The 22998-nt window shown below is 44.5% G+C and overlaps 1 protein-coding gene across 1 annotated transcript; it reads right to left on the bottom strand.

Moving 5' to 3' along the window:
• Nucleotides 1-548: 548 nt before the first annotated feature.
• ARL17A (ADP ribosylation factor like GTPase 17A) lies at nt 549-19905 on the bottom strand. Its single transcript, XM_044247712.1, has 5 exons — nt 19817-19905; nt 17171-17337; nt 9655-9765; nt 5306-5430; nt 549-2377 (listed from the first exon to the last, which is right to left on the bottom strand). Exons 2-5 carry the CDS (start codon nt 17316-17318, stop codon nt 2216-2218), a joined length of 546 nt encoding a protein of 181 aa, XP_044103647.1. The 5' UTR covers nt 17319-17337; nt 19817-19905; the 3' UTR covers nt 549-2215.
• Nucleotides 19906-22998: the final 3093 nt, after the last annotated feature.

Genomic DNA, 22998 nt, shown 5'->3' on the forward strand with positions numbered 1-22998 from the left:
ACGGTTAGAAAAGGACAAAGCATTCAGCAGGATTAGAAGGTGACTAGAGCAAGAGAGATTAAATACAACCCCCACCATCCCACTTCCCCTCTCCTATAAAGAATGTTTATCAGTTTGCAGCCACGCTGCCATTCACACTTAGACACCAAGATACTCCCAGGGAAAGAGTAAGATGTGCAAAGGTCAAAGACACTGAGCCCGCACAACACCATTAGGCAGGTATTATTATCCCCATTTAACAGTGGAGTGAACTGAGGCTCAGAGATACAGAAGCCAAGAGTGAATGGCCTGAGGCCAGCAGCTAATAAGGGACATAGCTGGGGTGTCAACATGGCATTTGGGGACCCAAATCCAAAGTTCAAAGTTCCTACACTGAGGTGGTCCCACTTAGCCTCAACCCAGCAGCTCCAAATCATAGAAGACAACCACAGTTGAAAGCACCAGGAAAACTGTCAGTGAGGATTACTGCTAAAGGAATAGAGTAAGTCTGCCAAGACGGAGGGAAAAAAGGATTTTAAAGTCTTTCAAAATATTCAGAAGCACATGGCTGTCCTCTCCTCCTTCCAAAGAAAGTTCTTTATTGTCCAGCCAATCAATAATGATTTAATGAGGCCCAGCACCATAGTAAGCATAAATACAAAAATGTAAGACACAGTCCCTGCCAATATGAGGCGTACAACCTTACTATTTCTCAGGAATTACTCCAGGGTTAAAACAAAATCTGGACTTGGATGCCAGTATTGCAAGAAACATTTTTTCAAGTCAATATTTCAAAGAAAAACATCATACCCCACATGTATCATGGTATGAAACTTCTTCCTAGTAATATCAACTTCATTATCATCAACAAACAGGGTTTACTTTTGTTAAAATTCACCTTACATTCCCCTCCTAGATCTGTTAATTTGAATAAACATTTTTCTCAAAAAAGGAATTTTCAAAGGTGAAGTAGGGGAAGTGCATAGGTACACATTTGGCCAAGAGCCGTCTGCACAAACGAGCTCTAGACTACCGCATGAGACCCAGCTCGTCACCGGGCCATTTCTATGAAAGTTTTGAAGACAACATAAAGCACGTCTCCACACAGGACATCACTGCATCCAGAAGACGGAGTCAGCACCGCGGACAGCGGTTGGGATTACACATTTTTCGTAGCAAAATTTAGCACCAACTCAGGGGCAGTAACAGGGGTTGCTGGGAATTTCGTCTCCAAAATGAACCTCTCAATCCTCTTTCACTCTCAGAACTCACAGGTGTGTGGTTCTGGGAACAGTAACTAAGCAACACCACAAGCCAAATGGAGACAACTGAACTTGGTGACGATTCCATCCCAGGAGTGAACCTCCTGCTTCGAGCACAGAACATTCAGCACAGAGCAGAGAAGTGGGAGCAGCTGTCTCAGAAGCCTGAAACCTGAGATGGTGATACACGGCCACAAACACGACCCTCACCTCCCTTCCGTAACCCGGCCCTTCGCTTGACTGCGGGGCCCCTGTAAAGAGCCTCGGGCTCACACTGGGTTACTTACCCCAAATGGTCTCCATTTGGCAAATAAGAGGCAACAAGGGGAAGGAAATAGCATGAGGGAATGACGTTCTAGTGTTACGGACTCTGGATACTCTAATGAAGAAGATCTCAAGTTTCTTTCAATAAAGTACATTAAACCAGGAAGAACATAACTTACAGGAAAATTTCGGAGCTGAATTTCAACCCTGCAGCAAGCAGGTGTCTTTTTCCTTGAGGACCGTTTGCTTCAAAAGCACTGAAAAGTGAGCTGCGCTCTGGCAGTGATGGGGAAGACAGACAGGCCCTTCCTCGTTTACAAAAGGCCACCGAAGTCTAACATGACTCTGGGCAGGCAGAGCCACTGGACCCAGGATGGCACAGCTCCACCTGGGCCCTATGCCAGCTCTCCTCCTCCTGCCCACCACGAGGGCCTCTCAGGCTGTCGTGTGCCAGGAAAGCCCTCTGGACCCCTCCATCACCTGCTAAGTTGACCCTCGAAACTCCTGAAATGGAAGGTAGCGTTTAAAATGCAACACTGATTTTTCTTCAAATGTAAGCCTGGTTTTCTTGTAGCATGGCTAAGGCACAGTGTGAGAAAGCTGCTCCCACTCCCAGCCACACACCCATCCTCGGCTCCTCACACGCACACACGCACACAGAAGAGGCCAGCTGAGTGTGCCACGATGCACGGCGAATGGGGCGCTTCCGATCACTTCTGCGTTTTGAGCTGGTTGGAGAGCCAGTCCAGGCCTTCATAAAGCCCATCTCCACTGGTGGCACAAGTGGCCTGAATGTACCAGTTTCTCTGGCGGAGGGAATGTAGGCCGAGCTTGTCTGTTATTTCTGCTGCGTTCATCGCGTTGGGAAGATCCTTGAGAAAGAAAATTCAGGAGTCAGTTTATAATGATGCCTTTTTATAATGAAAGACGCTCTTCTCCCAAATCCTCAGTCATAGGGCACCTGGGTGGCTCAGTGGGTTAAGCATCTGCCTTTGGCTCAGGTCATGATCCCAGGGTCCTGGGGATCAAGGCCCACATCCGGCTCTCTGCTCAGCAGGGAGCCTGCTTCCCCCTCTCTCTGCCTGCCTCTCTGCCAATTTGTGATCTCTCTCTCTCTCTGTCAAATAAAAAAGTAAATAAAAATCTTAAAAAAAAAACCCACCTCAGTCACAGTCTCAGCTCAGCAGATCCCCAATTTCTCTCGGCTCTCTCTGAACCTCTCAACTCCACTTCGGGAAACCCCATCAAAACATGCGGGATCTGACCACTTCTCACCAGGCCCAGAGCTACCCACCCAAGCCTACCATTGCCACTTCTACCTCCAGGTACTGACATACCTTCCGAATTGGTCTCCTTGCTTCTGTGCTTGTTCCCCTCGAGTCTATTCTCAACCCAGTGGTCAGTAAAGTCAGAGCAAGTCATTCTTTCCAAGCCCTGAAGCGGATCCATCTCTCAGCGGGGAGAGCCGGAGTCCTCACCATGGTCGGCAAGGCCTTCGGGACCCGAGCCCCCAGGACCCCTCCCTAACTTGCCTGCTTCATCTTATCCAATGCAGCACTCTCCACGTGTGACTGTACTATAAAACTAACTTATTTGCTATGTTGATGACTTAGATTACCTGTCCCTAACTAGAACACAAGTTTTACAAGGGCGGGAATTTCTCTCTTGTCCTCTGATTATTCCAAGTTCTAGAACTGTGCCTGGCACGTGCGTGGTAAGGCAGATCTAGCGATACTGCTATGGAATGACATCACAACACGCTACGTGAGAAAGCAGGCAGATTCCCAGCATGTAAGTATGAATGCAATCACGCAGCTGCTTATACAGGCATGGAAAGCTGTATCTCTGAAGGAAGATGGAAGAAATTTAACATTATTTTACCCTGAAGACTGAGGCAAGAATATGTCACTTGGTACTCTAAACTGCTGGAAAATTTATACTACGAGCATGTTCTGCTTTTATAATTAAAAAGAACAAGCGTCATTCTCTTTTTGAAAGTCCATTAACTTCACGAGTGAAATTCAGGACTGGCATAGAACCAAACAGTAGGGTAAAGCCTAAGCGAATGACGGTCCAGCCACTGTTTAAAATAATGTTTACAGGGAATCTGGGTGGTTCAGTTGGTCCTGATCAGCTCAGGGTCATGAGCTCAAGCCCTGCACTGAGCTCATGCTGGGTGTGGAGCTACTTAAAAAAAAAAAAATCTAGGGGCGCCTGGGTGGCTCAGTGGGTTAAGCCTCTGCCTTCAGCTCAGGTCATGATCTCAGGGTCCTGGGATCGAGCCCTGAGTCAGGCTCTCTGCTCAGCAGGGAGCCTGCCTCCCCCTTCACTCTACCTGCTTGTGACCTCTCTCGCTCTGTGTCAAATAAATAAACAAAATATTAAACAAAAATAAAAACAAAAAAACTAAGGGGCGCCTGGGTGGCTCAGTCGGTTAAGCAAGAGTCCCAAGAGCCTGGGATCAAGCCCTGCAACGGGCTCCCTGCTCAGCAGGGAGTCTGCTTCTCCCTCTGCCCCTTCCACTCTCTCTCTCTCTCTGTCAAAAAAAAAAAAAAAAAAAACAAAAAACCAACATAATAAAACACAATACAATATAAAACAAAATCATGTTACAAAGACCCGAAGGGCAAGAGAAATGCCTTGGATAAATCTGAAGTGACAAAACACAAAGGACTCAGTCAGCCCCATCAGATGAGCATGAGCTCAATCGCAGAACGAATGTATTCGTGACGGAAAAAGTGGAAGGAAACACATCACGACCTGACTGAGTCATCTCAGGCTGGTACATTCCATGACTCTACCTCATGCCACGATGCTGCCTTCTTTCCAAGCTTTGCTCCACTTTGAATCCCAGGGCGGGACAGCTCAACACTTGGCCCTCCTCCCACGCTTCCTTTACTACTTTCTGCTACATTTACACGAAGCCCCTTCTTCCTCCTTGACAGACCCCATGTTTGTTTTTTTTTTTAATTTATTTGACAGAGAGAGAGAGACATCACAAGTAGGCAGAGAGGCAGGCAGGGGGGAGGGGGAGGCAGGCTCCCTGCTGAGCAGAGAGCCCCATGTGGGGCTCTATCCCAGGACCCTGAGACCATGACCTGAGCTGAAGGCAGAGGCCCAACCCACTGAGCCACCCAGGTGCCCGACAGATCCCATTTGACACAACCATCTCCCCCGTCGCTGTCCCTGTCCCCTGCGTTCCAGCTACACTGGCTGCCTTGCTGTTCCTAGCCCCACGCAGCTAGCTCCCTTCCCGCTGGCTTTCCAATCTGCTCAGATGTCATCTTATCGTGGAGGCATTCTGGCCCTTTCCCGCAGCCAGCCTGCCCCACACCTCTGCTCACCTTCCTCTACCACACTTCCAGCAGACACACCATGTGTTACTGACTGACTCTCCTACCACTAGAACGTAAACTCCACGAACACAGGGACTTTTATCTGTCTTGCTGCTCAAGGCTATGTCACCAAAACAATGTCTGTATCTTAGTAGATGTTCAAGTCATATCTGTTCAATCAATGAACAGAAGACATAAGCTAAAAAGGAAGTGGGGGGCAGGCCTGGCTGGCTTAGTTGGTAGAACATGAGACGAGTCTTGATCTTGGGGTTGGGAGTTCAAGCCCCACACTAGACACTGGGCCTAGAGCTACTTAAAAAAGAAAAAAAGAAAAAAGGAGGTGGAGGGAAAAGTTATGGTAGGGACTAGAGAGAGGGAGGCACACATCTAATTTAAATATCTGTATTTTTAAGTGAACATCTGGCAGCAATTTTGGTCCCAGTACTCAGAAAGCCAACAACATACCTGTTTATTTACAAACACCAGTAAGACTGCATCTCTGAGCTCATCTTCTGCTAACATTCTGGTTAGTTCCTCGCGGGCCTCATTGACTCGCTCTCTGTCATTACTGTCGACCACAAAAATCAGACCTGGAAAGAAATCACAAGCATGTTGGTGATCTGAACCTAGAAAGTGAGAACGTTTACGTGCCCTCACAGCTTCTCCCTACCTATGCATATGGTTTCACTGAAAGCACTCAGGGAGGGACATCTACTCTGCGGAGTTAGAGAGCCTGCCAAGTTAGAGAGCCTGTCGCACCGAACTAGCCCATCTTTTTGGAAGCAAACAGGCTTTCCCCAGGTTAACAGAAGAAAGAATATAGAGAAAAGATTAGGTTCATGCTTAATCACTTCACTTCTACATCCTGTTTACATAACAAAGTCCCCATAAAACCCAGGGACATCAAAGTTCGCATAAGTACCCCTGGTCGGCAACACTCAGCAGACACACATCAGGTTGCTGGAGGTCGGGCGTCCTGACTGAGAGGACAATGTTCTGGGGACACCCGCATTTTCAGCAGGTGTCCAAAAGGAGGGAATCTTGTACCCCTAACCTAGGAAGTCTGGCCCAACTCCAGGAAGTTGGTGCTGAGAAATCTTCACAAGATCCCATTCCAGACAGCATCAGAGAAATCCCAGGAAGCACGAGATGGTCGAAGAAAGATACCATCACACTAAGTCTATGCCAAGCTGGCTGAACCCTGCACAGACCAGGTCATCACTGGCTGGGCCAACATGAGTTCCAGAGGATTCCCTAGGGGGAAAGCCAACATACACCCAAATACAGAACGGGGAAGACCCCTCTCAGCAGTAGTTTCTGTGGCAATTATGATTAACAAGAACTGGGAGGTTAGCTGAGGTGAGTCCTCTGGGAGACAAATACGTGAAGCGGCTGCCAGAACGAGTTTGCTCCTAAGCCGGACCACGAGGATATGGGGGAGAAAAAACCTTCTCCATCGTCCGTCAGTCAGAACATCCTGCAAATATTATTACCTGGTCACTGCTGGACCCCAAATTCTAAAACACAGGCAAACTGAAAGGACTCAAAAAATGCCTAGGAGGGGCGCCTGGGTGGCTCAGTGGGTTAAAGCCTCTGCCTTCAGCTCAGGTCATGATCCCAGGGTCCTGGGATGGAGCCCCGCATCGGGCTCTCTGCTCGGCAGGGAGCCTGCTTCCTCCTCTCTCTCTCTCTCTGCCTGCCTCTCTGCCTACTTGTGATCTGTCAAATAAATAAATAAATAAAATCTTTAAAAAAAAAAATGCCTAGGATGGCAAAGGAATGAGATGCCATGCCAGACAAAAAAGAACGGATACACCGAGGGTATTTCATCGCAAGAAAAGACTCACTGGAAGGACTGCCAGCTGCCTTTATGTATCTAAAGAGCTATAAAGAGAGGTTCAACTTGTTTTATATACAGCTCTCTTCGTACACTGACGATCAGTGGCGAAAACTACAGGAAGTCGTCGGACAGAGAGTCAACAGAACTGAAGAGGCAATGGGCTCCCTTGGGAGGCAACCCCACCACTGGAGACACGCGTGCCCAGCTTTAGCCACTGCCTGTGGGGACACTGCCAGAGGGACCTCCCTGGTAGGAGAAGTGTAGTGGGACAAGATGACCTCTTGGCTCCTTTGGACACTGGGATTTCACAGCTGTGTCTGGGAGGGAAAATCAGTGCCTACCCTCCCGGCCTTCCCTCCGGCCTTCTCAGCTCTAGAGAGGCCAAGTGCGGCGGACAGCTTCCAGGTGTGGGGACAGTCCACATGTGAGACAAAGTCACATCTGTTATATCACAACAGATTTCAAAAGTGCAGAACATTCAAAACCTCCCCCCCAAATGTGATAGTCTACCTGTAGTATAACCAGGACTCTGATCTTAACTAAGCCAACAAGGTTATCCAGAAATTCAGGGAGATCCTGGCAAAACTGACAGGGTGGGAGCAGATATATAATCCCTTTGCCGATCCTAATAAAAATAAAGGTTTATAAATATTAGGGCCCATTTCATACTGTTTTTAATGTAAATCCTTATCCGAGAAACAAAAGAACCTAGCATCAGGTTGACTTCACTTTTGAACTGGAAGAACCTAGAAAAGGTAAATTTACACATGAATAGTGTGTTCAAATTTGTTTTAAAATGGGAGGGGGTAATATATTTCTGGCTGCTTGCACATGCATAAAGTATCTTTGGACCAATATACAAGGAATACAAGCGCTTGTCTATGGGAGTGGGGAACGGGGTGGTTACGGAACAGGAATGAGACAATGACTTTTCTTTATATTCTTTTCTATCTTTTGGAATTTTGCACCATATAAATGTATTCCCATTTAACGAATTAAAATAAGTGAACCTACAATCAAGGAGAAAAATCCTTCCACATGGGAACTAATGGACCATTTTATGCACACTGTATAACATAATCAACTAAGAAATCACACAAACAACTCAAATTTCAATCTCTAGAAGTAAAGCCTAAGTGAACACACAGTTAAGTGTCTCATTGGAGAGCTAAAAGCTATCATTAAGTCTGTCATACTCAACATACTGATGAAAAAATTTCAAATAAAAAAAGACAGCATGACCTTTGAGGAGCCGGCAGGAGAAACAGGGGCAGCCTCCAAGGCTACTCCCGGCTGAGATGTCCGGACCCACCACAGACAGCAAATCCATTCTTCAAACCATCCCCATTTGCTGGTTTCACGAAGAGTCTAACTGACCCACCCCGGGGTCCTAGATCAAGCCAGGTGCCTGCCATCACCGCAAATTACTGAAGTTCCATAAAATTGGGCTTGTCATGAATAGAAGATTGAAAACAAAAAGGCATTCCAACTTGGTGACCGAATGTGACACTACATGTGGCAAAAGGACTCCTGCCAGAGAATGAGGAAGTAAAGCCTCTCACCATTTGGGCTCAGTGACGGTTAATTTTATGTGTCAACATCACCAGGCCACAGGGTGCCCAGACGTTTGGTCAAAAATTATTCTGATGTGTCTGTGAGGGTGTTTGTTCCTGGCTGAGGTGAGTAACGTTTGAATCAGGAGACTGAGTAAAGCAAACTTCCCTTCCCAGCGTTCAGGCTGGGGGAGGGCGGAGGTGCTCTCCAATCCACTGCAGGCCTGAAGAGAACACGAAAGCAGTGGAGAGAAGTCTCTGCCTGACCATCCTGGAGCTGGTCTTCTCCCCTGGGACTGGACTTTCCACCTTTGGCTCTCCCAGTTCCCCTGCTTGCCAAATGCAGATACTGGGCCTGCTCAGGCTCTAGTAACCATGTGGGCCAATTCCTCGTAATAAATCTGAGACAGACACACACACACACACACACACACACACACACACACACACGTAACTCCATCCATCCTCTTGGCTCTGTTTCCTCTGGAGAACCCAGTCTAATAAAGGCTCCTATCTGAGTGCCTACTACCTTCCAACCACAGAACGAAGCATTTTACAAAGTCCATCTCATTTAAGCCAAATGATCCAACACAGCAGGTACTATCTCCATTTTATACATAAGGAAACAGAGACCAAAAAAGACGAACTTTCCCAAGGTTTCATAGTAGAGCTGGGGTTCAAACCCACACTTTCTCATTTTATTAACTAATAAGGAATCACAATAGTCTGGCCAAAATGGCATGTGCCAAGCCAAGTTACGCGAACACTCTGGGTATCAACAGTACTGTGTGCAGGGGACTGAAACACAAAGACAGACAAATCAGAGAGTCATTACGGAAGTTGTTTGTGCTGGCTCTGACAAATAGAATCTTTTCAAAAAAAATTTTTAAAAGCCCCGAAACCAGTGGTAAGGAAATAAGGCAATGATCTGGGATACGTGTGTCAATTCACGCACTTTCAGAACAGCGGGGCAACCCGGAGGGACCCAGCCGCACAAGATGCTGGCATCTGGTGTTCCAGCCTTGCCTGTTCATCTCTTTCTCACCAGTGGCATGACTTTTAGATATTCTCAACGAGTTTAAAGGAGTTTACTGAACTCAAATTCTCTAAAACCTGGTACTTCATCTGAGGCACATACAACTTTCAGTTAAGCAAAAGACAACTTCATCAGGAGAGCCATTTTTAAACTAGTCTGCATTAAGAGCAGTTTTCTATGTAGGGCATTAATGCCCAAGTACTTTTTCTAGGAAGGCAGGGACCATTTTCCAAAAAGAAACCTCCCCAGTAAGTTTAAGTGGGCCATCAGAGGAGAAAGAACTGACGGTTCGTATAAAGTGGAGCACAAGGTTTTGCTTCAAGCATCCATCTTTAGACACATTTAATCCAAATGGGTCCAAGGCCACAGACTGGACAATCTTTACCTTGGGTGTTCTGGAAATAATGTCGCCACAAAGGTCTGATTTTGTCCTGGCCACCAACATCCCAGACCGTGAAGCTGATATTTTTATATTCTACCGTTTCCACATTGAAACCTAAATTGGGAAGAAGGAGAAAATTTTTAATGAAGACTTTTAAAGAATTCAAACGAATTTCAGCTGACATTTGGACAGTATTTTTAATTTACAAAGCAACTTGCTAGTCAAAATCTTTAGCTCACAGGGGGAGCCTGGCTGGCTTAGCCAGTAGAGCATACAACTCTTGACCTCGGGGTCTTGAGTTCAAGCCCCACATAACTCTTAATTCAAAACAAAACAAACAAAAAAGATACACAGCTTACCAAACAGGGTGTATTAGTCTTCTGTGCACCGTGACAGGTGTCTCAAACCTTCTCTACTCTCCAACCTCACACATCCTCTCCCTCCGATCTTACAGCGTACTTCAGGGCAAACAGATACCATTAATGAGACCGACCTCCACCTTCCACCAAACAGCGTAGAAACCTACCTACCTCCGCACCATACTTCTTTCTCTCCCTATTAGAAGAGAAGGGGGCAACTATCCAATGCCCATTCCATCTAAACATACAGCCTGGACTTAGCTCCTAAGTCTCCAACCCATTCTTCTCAGCATGCTTAAGTCTTTACATCTTTCAAAAGAGCCCTTCCTTGGAGCGCCTGGGTGGCTCAGTCGTTAAGCGTCTGCCTTCAGCTCAGATCATGATCCTGGAGTCCTGGGATTGAGCCCCCACGTCAGGTTCCCTGCTCAGCAGGAGGCCTGCTTCTCTCTCTCCAGCCCTGCCTGTGTTCCCTCTCTGTGTCTCTCTCTCCGTCAAATAAATAAATATCTTTAAAAAAAAAAAAAAAAAAGCCCTTCCTTGACTCCCCATCTTCGACTGCTCTCACTCTCGATTTTCCCTATCAAAGCCAAACTTCTCTAAGAAGCTGAGTCACATTCACTGCACCCACTGTGTCACCTGTAACCCAACAGCACCTTCTGCTTCACTGTGTTACAAAACTGGTCTGGCCAACGTGAGCCACGAGCACCATGTCAATAAACCCAACAAATGCTCCCCCGTTCCTGCGTAATTCGATTTTATATCTGACACTACTGCTCACTCACTTCTTGAAACTCTTCCCTGGTTTCCCATTTTCCTTATATTTCTATGGCTGAATCTCCTTGGTCTACTTAGTGAGCTCAACCACATTTAACTGATCCTTAAATGATGGAGTTTCTAGGACTCTGTCCTGCTCCATCCATTCTCCTCTTTCCAATGCCCCAAGAGGTAATCTCACTCAGTTGTAGGGCTTCATTACCACCTTTGTGCTAACAACCTTCAAATTTACATTATCTCATCCCAGATCTCCTGAGCTTCAGGCTCCTAATCCAGCCTTCCATCGACATCTTAGATTAGATCTCTCAAAAGCTCCGATAAGACATTATGTCAAGGGGCACTTGGGTGGCTCAGTGGGTTAAAGCCTCTGCCTTCGACTCAGGTCAGGATTCCAGGGTCCTGGGATAGAGCCCCTCGCATCAGGCTATCTGCTCAGCAGGGAGTCTGCTTCCCTTCCTCTCTGCCTGCCTCTCTGCCTCCTTGTGATATCTCTCTGTCAAATAAATAAATAAAATCTTTAAAAAAAAAAAAAAAGACATCATGTCAAAACTGAACATAAGATCCCCACCCCTCCAGGGATGCCTGGGTAGCTCCACTGGCTGAGCGTTTGAATTTTGATCTCATCAGCTCAGGTCGTGATCTCAGGGTGGTTGAGTTCAAGCGCCCTGGTTTTGCTCCATGCTGGGCATTAAAAAAAAAAAGATCCCTGCCCCTCTAAGTTGCTCCTTTCCTAGTTACCCCCCGCACTGACTTCATCCTACAAGCTGGAAATCTGGGAGGCATCCCTGACACTTCCAACTCTCTCACCCCTAAAAATCTCATTATCAAATCTTACCCATAAAACCTCCTAAATATCTAATAGCTGCCTAACCCAAGAGACAGTCATTTCTAGCCTCAATTACTGAAGTAACCTAACTACTCTATCTGTACCTACTCTTCCTCTTCTCTGTCCATTCATCATTTTCCAATCAAAACTTTCAAAATATACAATACGGTCATATCACTTCGCTACACATTTACGCTTGTCTAAGATATTTAAAATAAGAGGGGAAAAAATAATCTCTCCTTGGCTTCCCACACTCAAATCCCAAACATGACCGTCGAGGTCGACCACAACCTGGGCCTGCTCACTTTTAGTCATGCCTTGTTTTAGCAAGAGGCACTCACTACATTGCAGCAGTCTCAATTCTTGCTAAATAAATGTGTTAACTCAGTTCCATTCTAATCCTAAAGTGATGAGGGAAGGGAGGGGAGGCGTGAAACTTAGCAAAATCATCTTAAATGTAATCTGGAGAAATAAGCGAGTAAACGTAACCAGGAACTCTCTGAAAACAGTTAACAAATTATTTGTAAAGATATTATCAAACCTTAGGAATGCATGAAATAATTAAGTTCTACTGACTACAACAGGGAGTTGTCTAAAAGAAGACACACATACCCACGAAAATTTAGTGTATGATAAAGAAAGCGCTCAGTGGGTTAAGCCGCCGCCTTCGGCTCAGGTCATGATCCCAGGGTCCTGGGATCAAGTCCCGCATCGGGCTCTCTGCTCAGCAGGGAGCCTGCTTCCCTCTCTCTGCCTGCCTCTCTGTCTACTTGTAATCTCTGTCTGTCAAATAAACAAATAAAATATTTAAAAAAAAAAAATCAGCAAGGAGGGGTGCGTAGGTGGCTCAGTGGGTTAATAAGCCTCTGCCTTGGGCTCAGGTCCTGATCTCAGGGTCCTGGGATCGAGTCCCACATTGGGCTCTATGCTTGGCTGGGAGCCTGCTTCCTCCTCTCTCTCTCTCTCTCTCTCTGACTACTTGTGATCTTTCTCTGTCAAATAAATAAATAAAATATTTTTTTTAAAAAATCAGTAAGGATGGGGCACCTGGGTGGCTCACTTGGTTGAGCTTCCAACTGCTGATTTCAACTAGAGTCATGAGATTGGGATCATAAGATCGAGCCTCATGTCAGGCTCCATGCTTAGCAAAGAGTCTGTTTGTACCTTTCCCTCTTCTTTCCCCGCTCACTCTCTCTCTCAAATAAATAAATAAAATCTAAGAAGAAATTATAATAAAAAAATAATAAACCAAATCAGCATGGAAAAATTACCCAGTAAGTGGGTATGGACAACTGTCTACCCCTGCACATGTCCAATATATATGTAGCCATTTGGATTTAATTAAAATTAAGTACAATTAGGGGCACCTGGCTGGCTCAGTCAGAAGAGCATGAGACACTTTATCTCAGAGTTGTGAGTTCGAGCCCCACCTTGGGTATAAAGATTACTTAAATAAAACACTTCAAAAAATATTTTAAAATAAAATTAAGTACAATTAAAAAGTCAGCTCCTCGATCACACCAGCCACACTCCAAGTGTTCAACAGCCACTCGTGGCTAAAGGTACCACCACGGACAGCATGGACACAGAACACTTCCATCACTGCAGAATGTTCTACTGGACAACATTGGCCTACTCATTTGAAAAATATAAATCCCTACCTTACTCATAACAGAAAAGTAAACTTCAAATAGATATAATATTTCAATGTTTTTAAAAACAAAATAAAAATAACACAGAAAGTTAGCAGCAGAAAATACTGGTAAATACTTTTATGACCCTGGAGTAAGGAAGACCTTTCTAAAAATGATATCAAAGCTTAAAAAAAAAAAAAAGAAAGAAAGAAAGAAAAAGAAATTGGTAGGATGCCTGGGTGCCTCAGTCAGTTAAGCAGTTAAGTGTCTGCCTTTGGCTCAGGTTGTGATGTCAGGGTTGTGGGAGTGAGCTCCCCACGAGGGTCCACACTCATCAGGGAGACTGCTTGTCCCTCTATTCCTCCTCCCCGCACTCATACACTCTCTATCTCAAATAAATAAATAAAATCTTAAAAATGAAAAAAATTGGTAAATTTGAGCCCCTCAAATTCTATATGGCAAAACACAGAAAAAATGAGGTTGAAAGACAATTGACTGGAAAGCTAACACATGAAAAGAGTTGTTCCAGACCCGTAATATACCTCTTCAAATGGCTAAGAGACAAATAAACACGCTAGCAAAAAGAAAAGACAGTAGAACCGAATTAAAATCAAGGCATGGGCTGGAGTGCCTGGCTGGCTCAGCTGGTAGAGCACAGGACTCTTATCTCGGGTCGCGAGTTCAAGCCCCACACTGGACAGAGACTACTTAAAAAATAAACTAATAAAGGGCACAAGGGTGGCTCAGTTCGTTAACTATCCGACTCTTGATTTTTGGCTCAGGCCATGCTCTCAGGGTTGTGGGACTGAGTCTCAAATCTGGCTCTATGCTCAGCTGGGAGTCTGCTTAAGATTCTCTCTCCCCTCTCACTGTCCCTTCTGCAGCACGGGCACGCTTGCTCTCGCTCACTCTCTTGCAAATAAATTTTAAAAAGCTTAGAAACTCAATAAAGAAATAAGATTGAGTCATAGAACAAATAGAAACAGCCAACGGATGTTTGAATATATCCACTTACAATAAAAGAAATCCCAATAAAAATCAGTGTTCTTTCTCCATCCGTTTGGGAGAAATGAACACTTTTTAATAGTCGGTGACACAGCCTTTTTGGAGAGAAGTTTGGCAATGTGTATCCACATTTTAAATGTACTTAAGTTTTATTTTGCTTGTTTTTTGTTTTGTTTTTTAAGTAAACGCTATGCCAGTGTGGGGCTTGAACTCATGACTCGATCCCGAGAGCAAGAGTCCATGCTCTGTGGACTGAGTCAGCCAGGCGCCTCTAAACGTACATTAGTTTTAACATAGCAATCCTTCCTCCATAAATTTCTGCAAGGAGTAGAGAACATGTCTGCAAAAATGTTAAAGATGCTTACTTCAGTGTCATTTACAAAGAATCACCACAAATAACTGAACCAAACATCAGTGGAAATTCATTAAAAATACAGCCACATAATGGAAGACTATCCCCCATTATTAAAATTTTATGTCAATCTGTATAAATTGTTATTTAATCGCCAAAACTTAGTGACTTAGAATAATGATTCTGCCCGTCCAACAATTCTGGGGGTTGCCTGGGCTTCAGCTACGGAGTCCCCTGAGGGCTGAACTGGGCCCCTCTCTCTCCAGGTGGTCTTTTCATAACACTGAGCATCCTCTTGCGGGGATGGCAGTGTTCCAAAAGTACAAGCCTCAAGACACAAGCACTTCTTCAATCTTTGTTTGAATTACATTTGTTGATGTCCTCTTGGTCAAAGCAAGCCATGTGGCCAAGCTCAGCATCACCGGAGAAGGGAATGATTCCCTGGGGGCCATCTGTTTCACAATCTATAAGATGGATATCCCATTCACTCACCACATATTTACCAGACAGCTACTATGTGCCAGGCACTTTGCCAGAGGCCTGGGAACAATGGTGAAAACGACAGGCATGGCTCCTGCCCTTATCTACACACTGCTGGAAGGAAGGGAAGCGGGAAAGCAATGCCAAATATGTTGAGAATTTCTAATAAGTTCTGGTTACTATGGAAACTTTTAACAGGGGAAAACCAGTCCAGGCCATCAGGAAAGGTGCCCCCAAGACATAACGTTGAAACTAAGACCAAAAGAATGAGCTGGCATTAGCTACATAAAGGGGGAGGAGTCTGAGGAAGAAGGCAGGAAAGCATTCCACAGGGAGGAAATAATACAGAAAGAGACCCAAACATACTGTTAAATGCAGTTTGAAAATAGCATGCATATGATTTTACAAAGGTATTCACCAAAATCTTAACCGTAGATTTTTTTTTTTAATACTTGTTTATGTTTTGTCTAACATTAGGGGAGCACAAATTATTTTTATAATTGGAGAAAACCAAGCAATTACGCTACTTTCTATTTTGGACTAATAGCATTTTTTTAAATTGTGGATGTGAACATTTCCTCCATCTGGTTTCCTCCTTCTCCAAATGTTGCAATCTCTGAAACCACTGCCCAAGTTCAAACTTGATCATTTGGCTTCCTGTGACTAATCCAACATTCAGAACACTACTTACTTCACATGTCATCTTGCGTGGCCTATTCTAACTCAGGAGATTGGATCTAGAGGCAGTTCAGAAGGCAAAGATTTAGTCCTATCAGATCTGCCTTTGCAAAAAAATGGCCCACAAAACACAGTGCTAGTTTGCAGGAATAGCTCTACTGCCAGGTTTTCCTCCAGCACTGGAACAAATCAGTTTCTTCAGCTGGACACCAACTCAAGGAATTGGCTTGAGCCAGAGTAAAGAACATCACACTGCATCTTTATACCCTAGGAACGTAGTTCCTGGGGACATACTTCCACTTAGAAAGGCCAGCTGGAAGGAAGATGGACTGAAGGGGCAACAAGAGATTCCCAGCTCCCATCTCAGGCTTAGGCTGGGACACACACTAACTACCCTCCCTGGTCATTTGTCTAAGATTTTATTTTTAAATAATCTCTACATCCAACGTGGGGCTCGAACTCACAACCCTGAGATCTAGAGTCGCAAGCTCTGGGGCGCCTGGGTGGCTCAGTGGGTTAAAGCCTCTGTCTTCGGCTCAGGTCATGATCCCAGGGTCCTGGGATTGAGTCCCGCATCGGGCTCTCTGCTCAGTGAGAGCCTGCTTCCCTTCCTCTCTCTCTGCCTAATTGTGATCTCTGTCCGTCAAATGAATAAATAAAAATCTTTAAAAAAGAAAAGTCGCAAGCTCTGGATCACCTGGTGGCTCAGCTGGTTAAGCACTGAAATATTGGTTTCAGCTCACGTTGTGATCTTGGGGTCCCAAGATCAAGACCCGCATTGGACTCTGTGCTGTGTTAAGTCTGCTTGGATTTCTCTCCCTTTCCCACTGCTCCTCCCCCACAAGGCTTACTCCCTCTCTCTAAAATAAATAAATCTTAAAAAAAAAAAAACAAGCTCTACCGACTGAGCCAGCTAGGCACCTCTGCCGTGTTTTAATCATTATCTTTTTCTTTTTTGCCAGGCAGAAAAGGTTAAGTGTGCTTATCCTAAATGTGTCCATTTGATTGCCCTGTAAACCTAGCAATGGTCCTAGAGATGCCAGGGAGCAAGTAGAAAATTCTATATTACCTAGTTTGGGCCTCAAAAAGTTTATGCTCGGTGCGCCTGGGTGGCTCAGTGGGTTAAGGCCTCTGCTTTCAGCTCAGGTCATGATCCCAGGGTCCTGGGATCGAGCCCCACATCGGGCTCTCTGCTCAGCGGAGAGCCTGCTTCCCCCCACCCCCCGCCTGCCTCTCTGCCTACTTGTGATCTCTCTCTGTCAAATAAATAAATAAAATCTTAAAAAAAAAAAAAGTTTATGCTCTTGGGGCAGAAAAGATTTTTTAAAAGATATATTCAATAACATAAAAGGCATGTAAAAGTGTAACATACTAACTTGTAAACTGGTCTCATCACAGATCATGAACATACCTATTGTAGGGATGGTAGTCACAATCTCTCCCAGTTTCAATTTATACAAAATGGTAGTTTTTCCGGCTGCATCCAAACCCACCATAAGAATCCGCATCTCTTTTTTCCCAAATAAACTTTTAAACAGTTTTTCAAAAACATTCCCCATTGTGACTGAATTCCGTTACCTAAATGAAAAGAAAGGCAAGTCAAGTAATTGTTCTTTGCAGAGATATAAAAACACCATACATAAAATACAAGTCTCTATTAGAGGTGACTTCTAGTAAAAATTTAAACAATTTTAAGTATAATTTGGCCAAGAAAGAGTAGTGTGTTTTGTTTTCAAAGGGAAATTCAACTAAGTCTTTTGATGCCTTGCCAGAAAATTCTCTTTTCCACTGCAGCATCCAAGTGGGGTAAGTGGAAACACAGTCTCAATGCTACCTCTATGGCAGCAGGCCTTGGTCAGACTATAGCAATGCCAAAACAAATACATCTGAACTCTCTTGAAATGAGAACTAATGAAGCAGAGAACCAGTTTATTTTACAGGATGTAAAGCTAAGTCCTTAAAGGTAAGTTAAATATCAGTATCTTTTAGAAATGTAGTAGTTGCCTTTGGCTAGCAAACAGTATCAACACCCAGAAAAGAACCTAAGACAATTTCAGAGGGGAGAAATATAGCACTGGGACACCACACGGGCTAACAGAGAAACTGACTGGCAAACATCCCCTGTTGACCATCACCTGACTCTCAACCAGTTTAACTTTTTATTGAAATGTAATTTACATAAGACAAAAACACACTTGATAACCAAACAGTTCAATGAAATGTCATAAACCAATCAAAATATGATTACCAGCGACCCGGATCTCCTTGTCTCCCATCCCAGTCATTACCTCCCAAAAGGTAATCACTGTATTGACTTCCAACAGCATAAGCATTCAATATTTTATTTTTTAGAAGAGCGCATGTTAGATTCTATAAAGGCAATAGCAAAGACAGACTAGCTTTGCAGAAATTTATTCTGCAGTCTTTTAACACACAGCCTATTTGAAGTGTGAGCCTGACATTTTAAAGACTTAAAAGTAGTCCTGTGTCTGCATCTCTAAGCTCCTGAAAGTCTACAAAGATTCTTCAAAAATAAGAAAAAAGTCCTTGCTTCAAAGACTATGATTTTTCCTTTAAACTGCTAACCACGGGCGCCTGGGTAGCCCACTCCGTTAGGCGCCAGACTCTTGATTTCCGCTCAGGTCATGATCTCAGGGTGGTGAGATCCAGCCTGTCACAAGGATGCCGGCTGGGAGCGGAGCCTGCTTAAGATTCTCTCTCTCTCTCCCTCTGTATCCACCAACACCCCCCTCCCCAAATAAATAAATAAAATAAATTGCTAACCAAAGAAAAACTTTACTCTCTGGCAGAACAGAGGCAAAAATGCAACAAGGACAGCCAGTCTCCGATTCGTCTGGACCCTAGTGATCTCAAGGGGGAAGTCACCAAATTCCAGAGCACCCACGTCTGAAACTCAACGCTTTCCCACGGTAGCTTAACACGGATGACGTCCAAGCATACACCATTCCATTCTACGACCAGAGAAGAGAAGCAAGGCATTGGGCCGTCTGGGTGGCTCAGCCGTGGGGTGTCTGCCTTCCGCTTCCGTCATGATCCCAGGGTCCTGGGATGGAGGCCCGCACCGGGCTCCCTGCTTGGCGGGAAGCCTGCTTCTCCCTCTCCCACTCCCTCTGCTTGTGTTCCCTCTCCCACTCCGTCTCTCTCTCTGTCAAATAAATTAATTAATTAAAAAAAAATCAGGGCACTTATCCCGTCTAAAAATGAAGTAAAAGTGAACTGCTAAAACCAAAGAATGATGAGTGCTCTAACCATTCATAGGAGGTCTGTATGTAAAGTATATACACGTCCAGGGCACTGCACCAATCAAAATCTTGTCGGGCGACAAAAAGAGAGATGCCTTGTCTTTGGTTCCAAAAAAAAAAAAAAAAAAAAAAGGCAAATCGCATAGATGAGGAAAAACTAAACTAAAAGGATGTCAAGGGTGAAGGGGGGAGGTACTCCCTAATTAGATGTACTTTGAGGCTCACTCGCGCTCGATTCCCCCTCCCAACTACACACGGTACACCACCTAGGTTTTCCCCTCCTGCTTCTCTTTTCCTCTTCTTTCCACTCATCTGCCAGAGGCGCCCAAATCCCGCTGAGCCTCTGGAGACCCTCTGGGGAAAAACGTCCCAGACCCCGGCGCCTCTTCGACCCGCTCACCCTTCCCTGCCACAAGCACCAACTATCCATCAGGGAGGAACGGCGGCGAGACCCCCAGGGCACTAACGGGAGCGGTGGCCAAGTGGAGGTGCGCGGCGGACAGGCACGCGCACCGGGTCCTCGGGAAGAGACTCGAATGCCTTTTCTGCCCACCCGCCAAGCCGCTCTGCCTCGAGATGCCGGTCCCCGGGAGAGCGGAGGACCACGGGTGGACGCGCCAAGCTTCCCTCGGGTCCCCACAACGCCGGCCCTACAGAGAAGGTGGAGAAGCGCCAGGGAGCCCAACCCCCTTCCGCAGGCCAACCGCTACTCTCTGGTTTCCCGCCCGCTGAAGGTGCGGAAATCCAACCAGGCCTTAAGTGCTACCGCTTCTTCTCCGTAGCCCGCTACTCACCTGCCACCGTACTGAGCACGATTACCCACACCACTGCCTTTCGGATTTCGGCTCCCTCTTCAAAATGGCGACTGGCGCGGGGGCGGGAACCTCAACCAACCAATCACCCTCCGCCTCTTGGAGCTTCCGTACCAATGAGCTCGAAGTTCCATGAGTGACGACATGTCTGACCAATGCAAAGGACAATAAGAGCCTGGTCGGGAGGAGGCCCGCCCCTCGCGGCCTAGGCGACGGCACGAAGCTCTGAAAATGCCGGGTTCATCTTCCAATGACAGCTCCCGGCCTCCGGGCGAGACACTCCCACACGCCCCGCCCCAATGCCTCACATGACCAATCAAAAAAGTCAAAGGAGTTCCGATTTGCTCCGCCAATCAACTTGGAAAGATCCCTAGGATTGAACTAACCCGGGGAGCTTTTGAACCAACCGGGTGGGGGCATGTGGGCGGGACCGAGTTCCTAGTGATATTTAAGGAAATTTGCCGCTTTGGAGCTAAAAGTAGAAACCAGTTTGGGGTGGTGTCCTGTATGGGAAATACCCAGATATTAACACAGAAGTTAGGCTTAAGGAAAGTTTCCTACTTAGTCTGAAGCTAGATTGCAGCCCTGCCTCTAAACAGATTGTCAATAGTTGAGTAAGATACTAGCCACCTGCGCTGTTCGGATGTCACAGTGTCCCAGCTAGCCCTCTCGATGTCTCAGATCCCTTAAACGCCAACTTGGTTAGCTAAAAAGGTAACCAACTCTGTAAATGGTATCTGAGATAATCAGAAAACGAACACCTGTTAAACACATACAATGTGCCATGAACTATGTCAAGGACTTTACCTGCATGACCATAATGCCTTGTGAGTTAGAAACTGTCATTTCCATTTTACAAAGAGGAAAATTAAGTAGCCGAACAGAGATAAAAGCTTAGGTTTTGATCCCTTTACAGGATACTTTCTGTCCTGGTCGCAGTAATTGTGTATATGACAGTAAATATATGAGGGGTTTTTCTATGTGACTCCTTAAAAAATTTTTTTCTGACTACAAAAAATTATACAAAGTCACTTTTTATAAAAGATTTTATTTATTTACCTGAGAGAAAAGGAGAACAAGCAGGGGAAGCTGCAGAGGGAAAGGGAGAAGCAGGCTCCCCTCTGAGCAGGGAGTCAGACATGGGACTCTATCCCAGGACCCCAGAATCATGACCTGAGCTGAAGGCAGCCACCCAAGGGACTGAGCCACCCAGGTGCCCCTACAAAGCCACTTTTTAAAATACATGAAAAATGACATTCCTCACCAGAATGGATGCAAAGGAGGGGGGAAGAGAGAAAAAAAATTACCCATCATTCTATCATCTAGGGGCAATCACTGTTACATTTTGGATTATTTCTTTTCCGTCATTTTTCCTTGAAACTTTTCTACATAGTTCAGATTGTGAATACATAAAATTTGAGTTTTTTTCCAGTTAACATTTTAATTTGAGCATTTTCCACATTACTTAATATTTAAACATTTTTGAAAGCTGTGTAATATTCCCATATGGATATACCCTGATTTATTTAATCATTTTCATGGAATTCAACATTTAGATTGTTTTTAAGTTTTTCTATATGAATAATGTTGCAGTGAATGAAGCAGCATTCCTGTCTGCTTTTTTCTTAAGAAAAACCCCAAAAGTGAAATCACTAGGTTAAAACATGAAGATGTTTAAGGCTCTTGATAACATATTAAGCCTCCAAATCATTTTCTGACTATGCAAATGTACATTCCCACCCTAAAATGTACATTTCCCCATTCACTTGGCAATGTACATTTGTACATTTCCCATTGCCAAGTAAAAACAGTGCTTACTTCATCATTTGGTGAACTCTTTTTAATGAGTTTTGTTTGCTAATTTGATAACCAAAAGAAAAAAAAAGTATCTCATGTTGGATTCATTTTCATCTCTTTGATTACTTGTTTTTCCCCAAATGTTTACTAGTATTTTTATTTCATCTACTACAAATGATCTATTCATGTCTTTCTGCTGACTCCTAAGTCAAAGATGCAAAACTGTTTTGCCAGTAATAATGAAGACTGCTTAAATGGATTCATCGTAACCTGAGAAAAGGGTAAAATAGCAAAGAAAAGGTTTTTCCTACCACTGTTTGTACCCTACAAAAGGAATGTTGGAGCTGATAATAATGAGACTTTATCCCTCCACCTCAATGACCTGAGAATATGCATTATTTTCCCAAGATCTCCATCATGATGCCTATGAATAAAATAAAGTCCCTGATCACATGGCACTCAATTGTTCAAGGATTACAACCATGTATAGATACACATATTCACACAGAGAGATGTTTATATGTATACACACAAATTTATGTTTTATATGTTTATATGTATGTTTTATATACATATGTTTCCTATGTATATGTTTTTTAAGATATTATTTTTTAAGTATTTCCCACACTGAACAAGGGGCTCGAACTCATGACCCCATGATCAAGAGTCCCATGTTCTTCCAACTGAGCCAGCCAGGCACCCATCATATATTTTTTATAATAATATGCATGGGAATGTATGGGAGAGGGGCTAGAAGAAAACAGGACTAACTTACTAATGATTGTATTCAGGAGACAGAGCTGTGATTTTTTTCTTTAAGTGATTGAGAGAAAATACTAATTTCATAATGCAAAACTCGACCTTTTTTTTAATACAAAACCCACAATGAGGAAGAAGTTTTAATTGAAATCATGGTAACTGTTCAGGGAAGGTTTATTAAGCTCAATTGTGGTGACTCAATAAATGAATTGCTTGTGGTGATGTTGCAGTAGAGTTTTTTTCTTAATAGAAAACACCTCTTGGGGCGCCTGTGTGGCTGTCGGCTAGGCATCCGACTCTTGGTTTCAGCTTAGATCATGATCTCAGGGTCATGAGTTGGAATTCTGTGTCTCAGGCTTCTCACTCAGCAGGGAGTCTGCTGGGGATTCTCTCCCTCTCCTTCTGCCCCTCCCCACCCCCATGCATGCATACATGCTCTCTCTCTCAAATAAATAAATAAATCTTAAAAGAAAAAAGGAAACATCTCTTGTCGATATAATGTTATTTGTATTGCATGACAAGTAGAAATTGCTCCCGGGAGAAACAGGATCATTTCACCCTGAGAAACATCTTATTTGGAGATAGCTTTCCTTCTCTGAGTTAGACTT

The sequence above is a fragment of the Neovison vison genome, chromosome 5, assembly GCF_020171115.1.
Source record: "Neovison vison isolate M4711 chromosome 5, ASM_NN_V1, whole genome shotgun sequence".
Taxonomy (NCBI): domain Eukaryota; kingdom Metazoa; phylum Chordata; class Mammalia; order Carnivora; family Mustelidae; genus Neogale; species Neogale vison.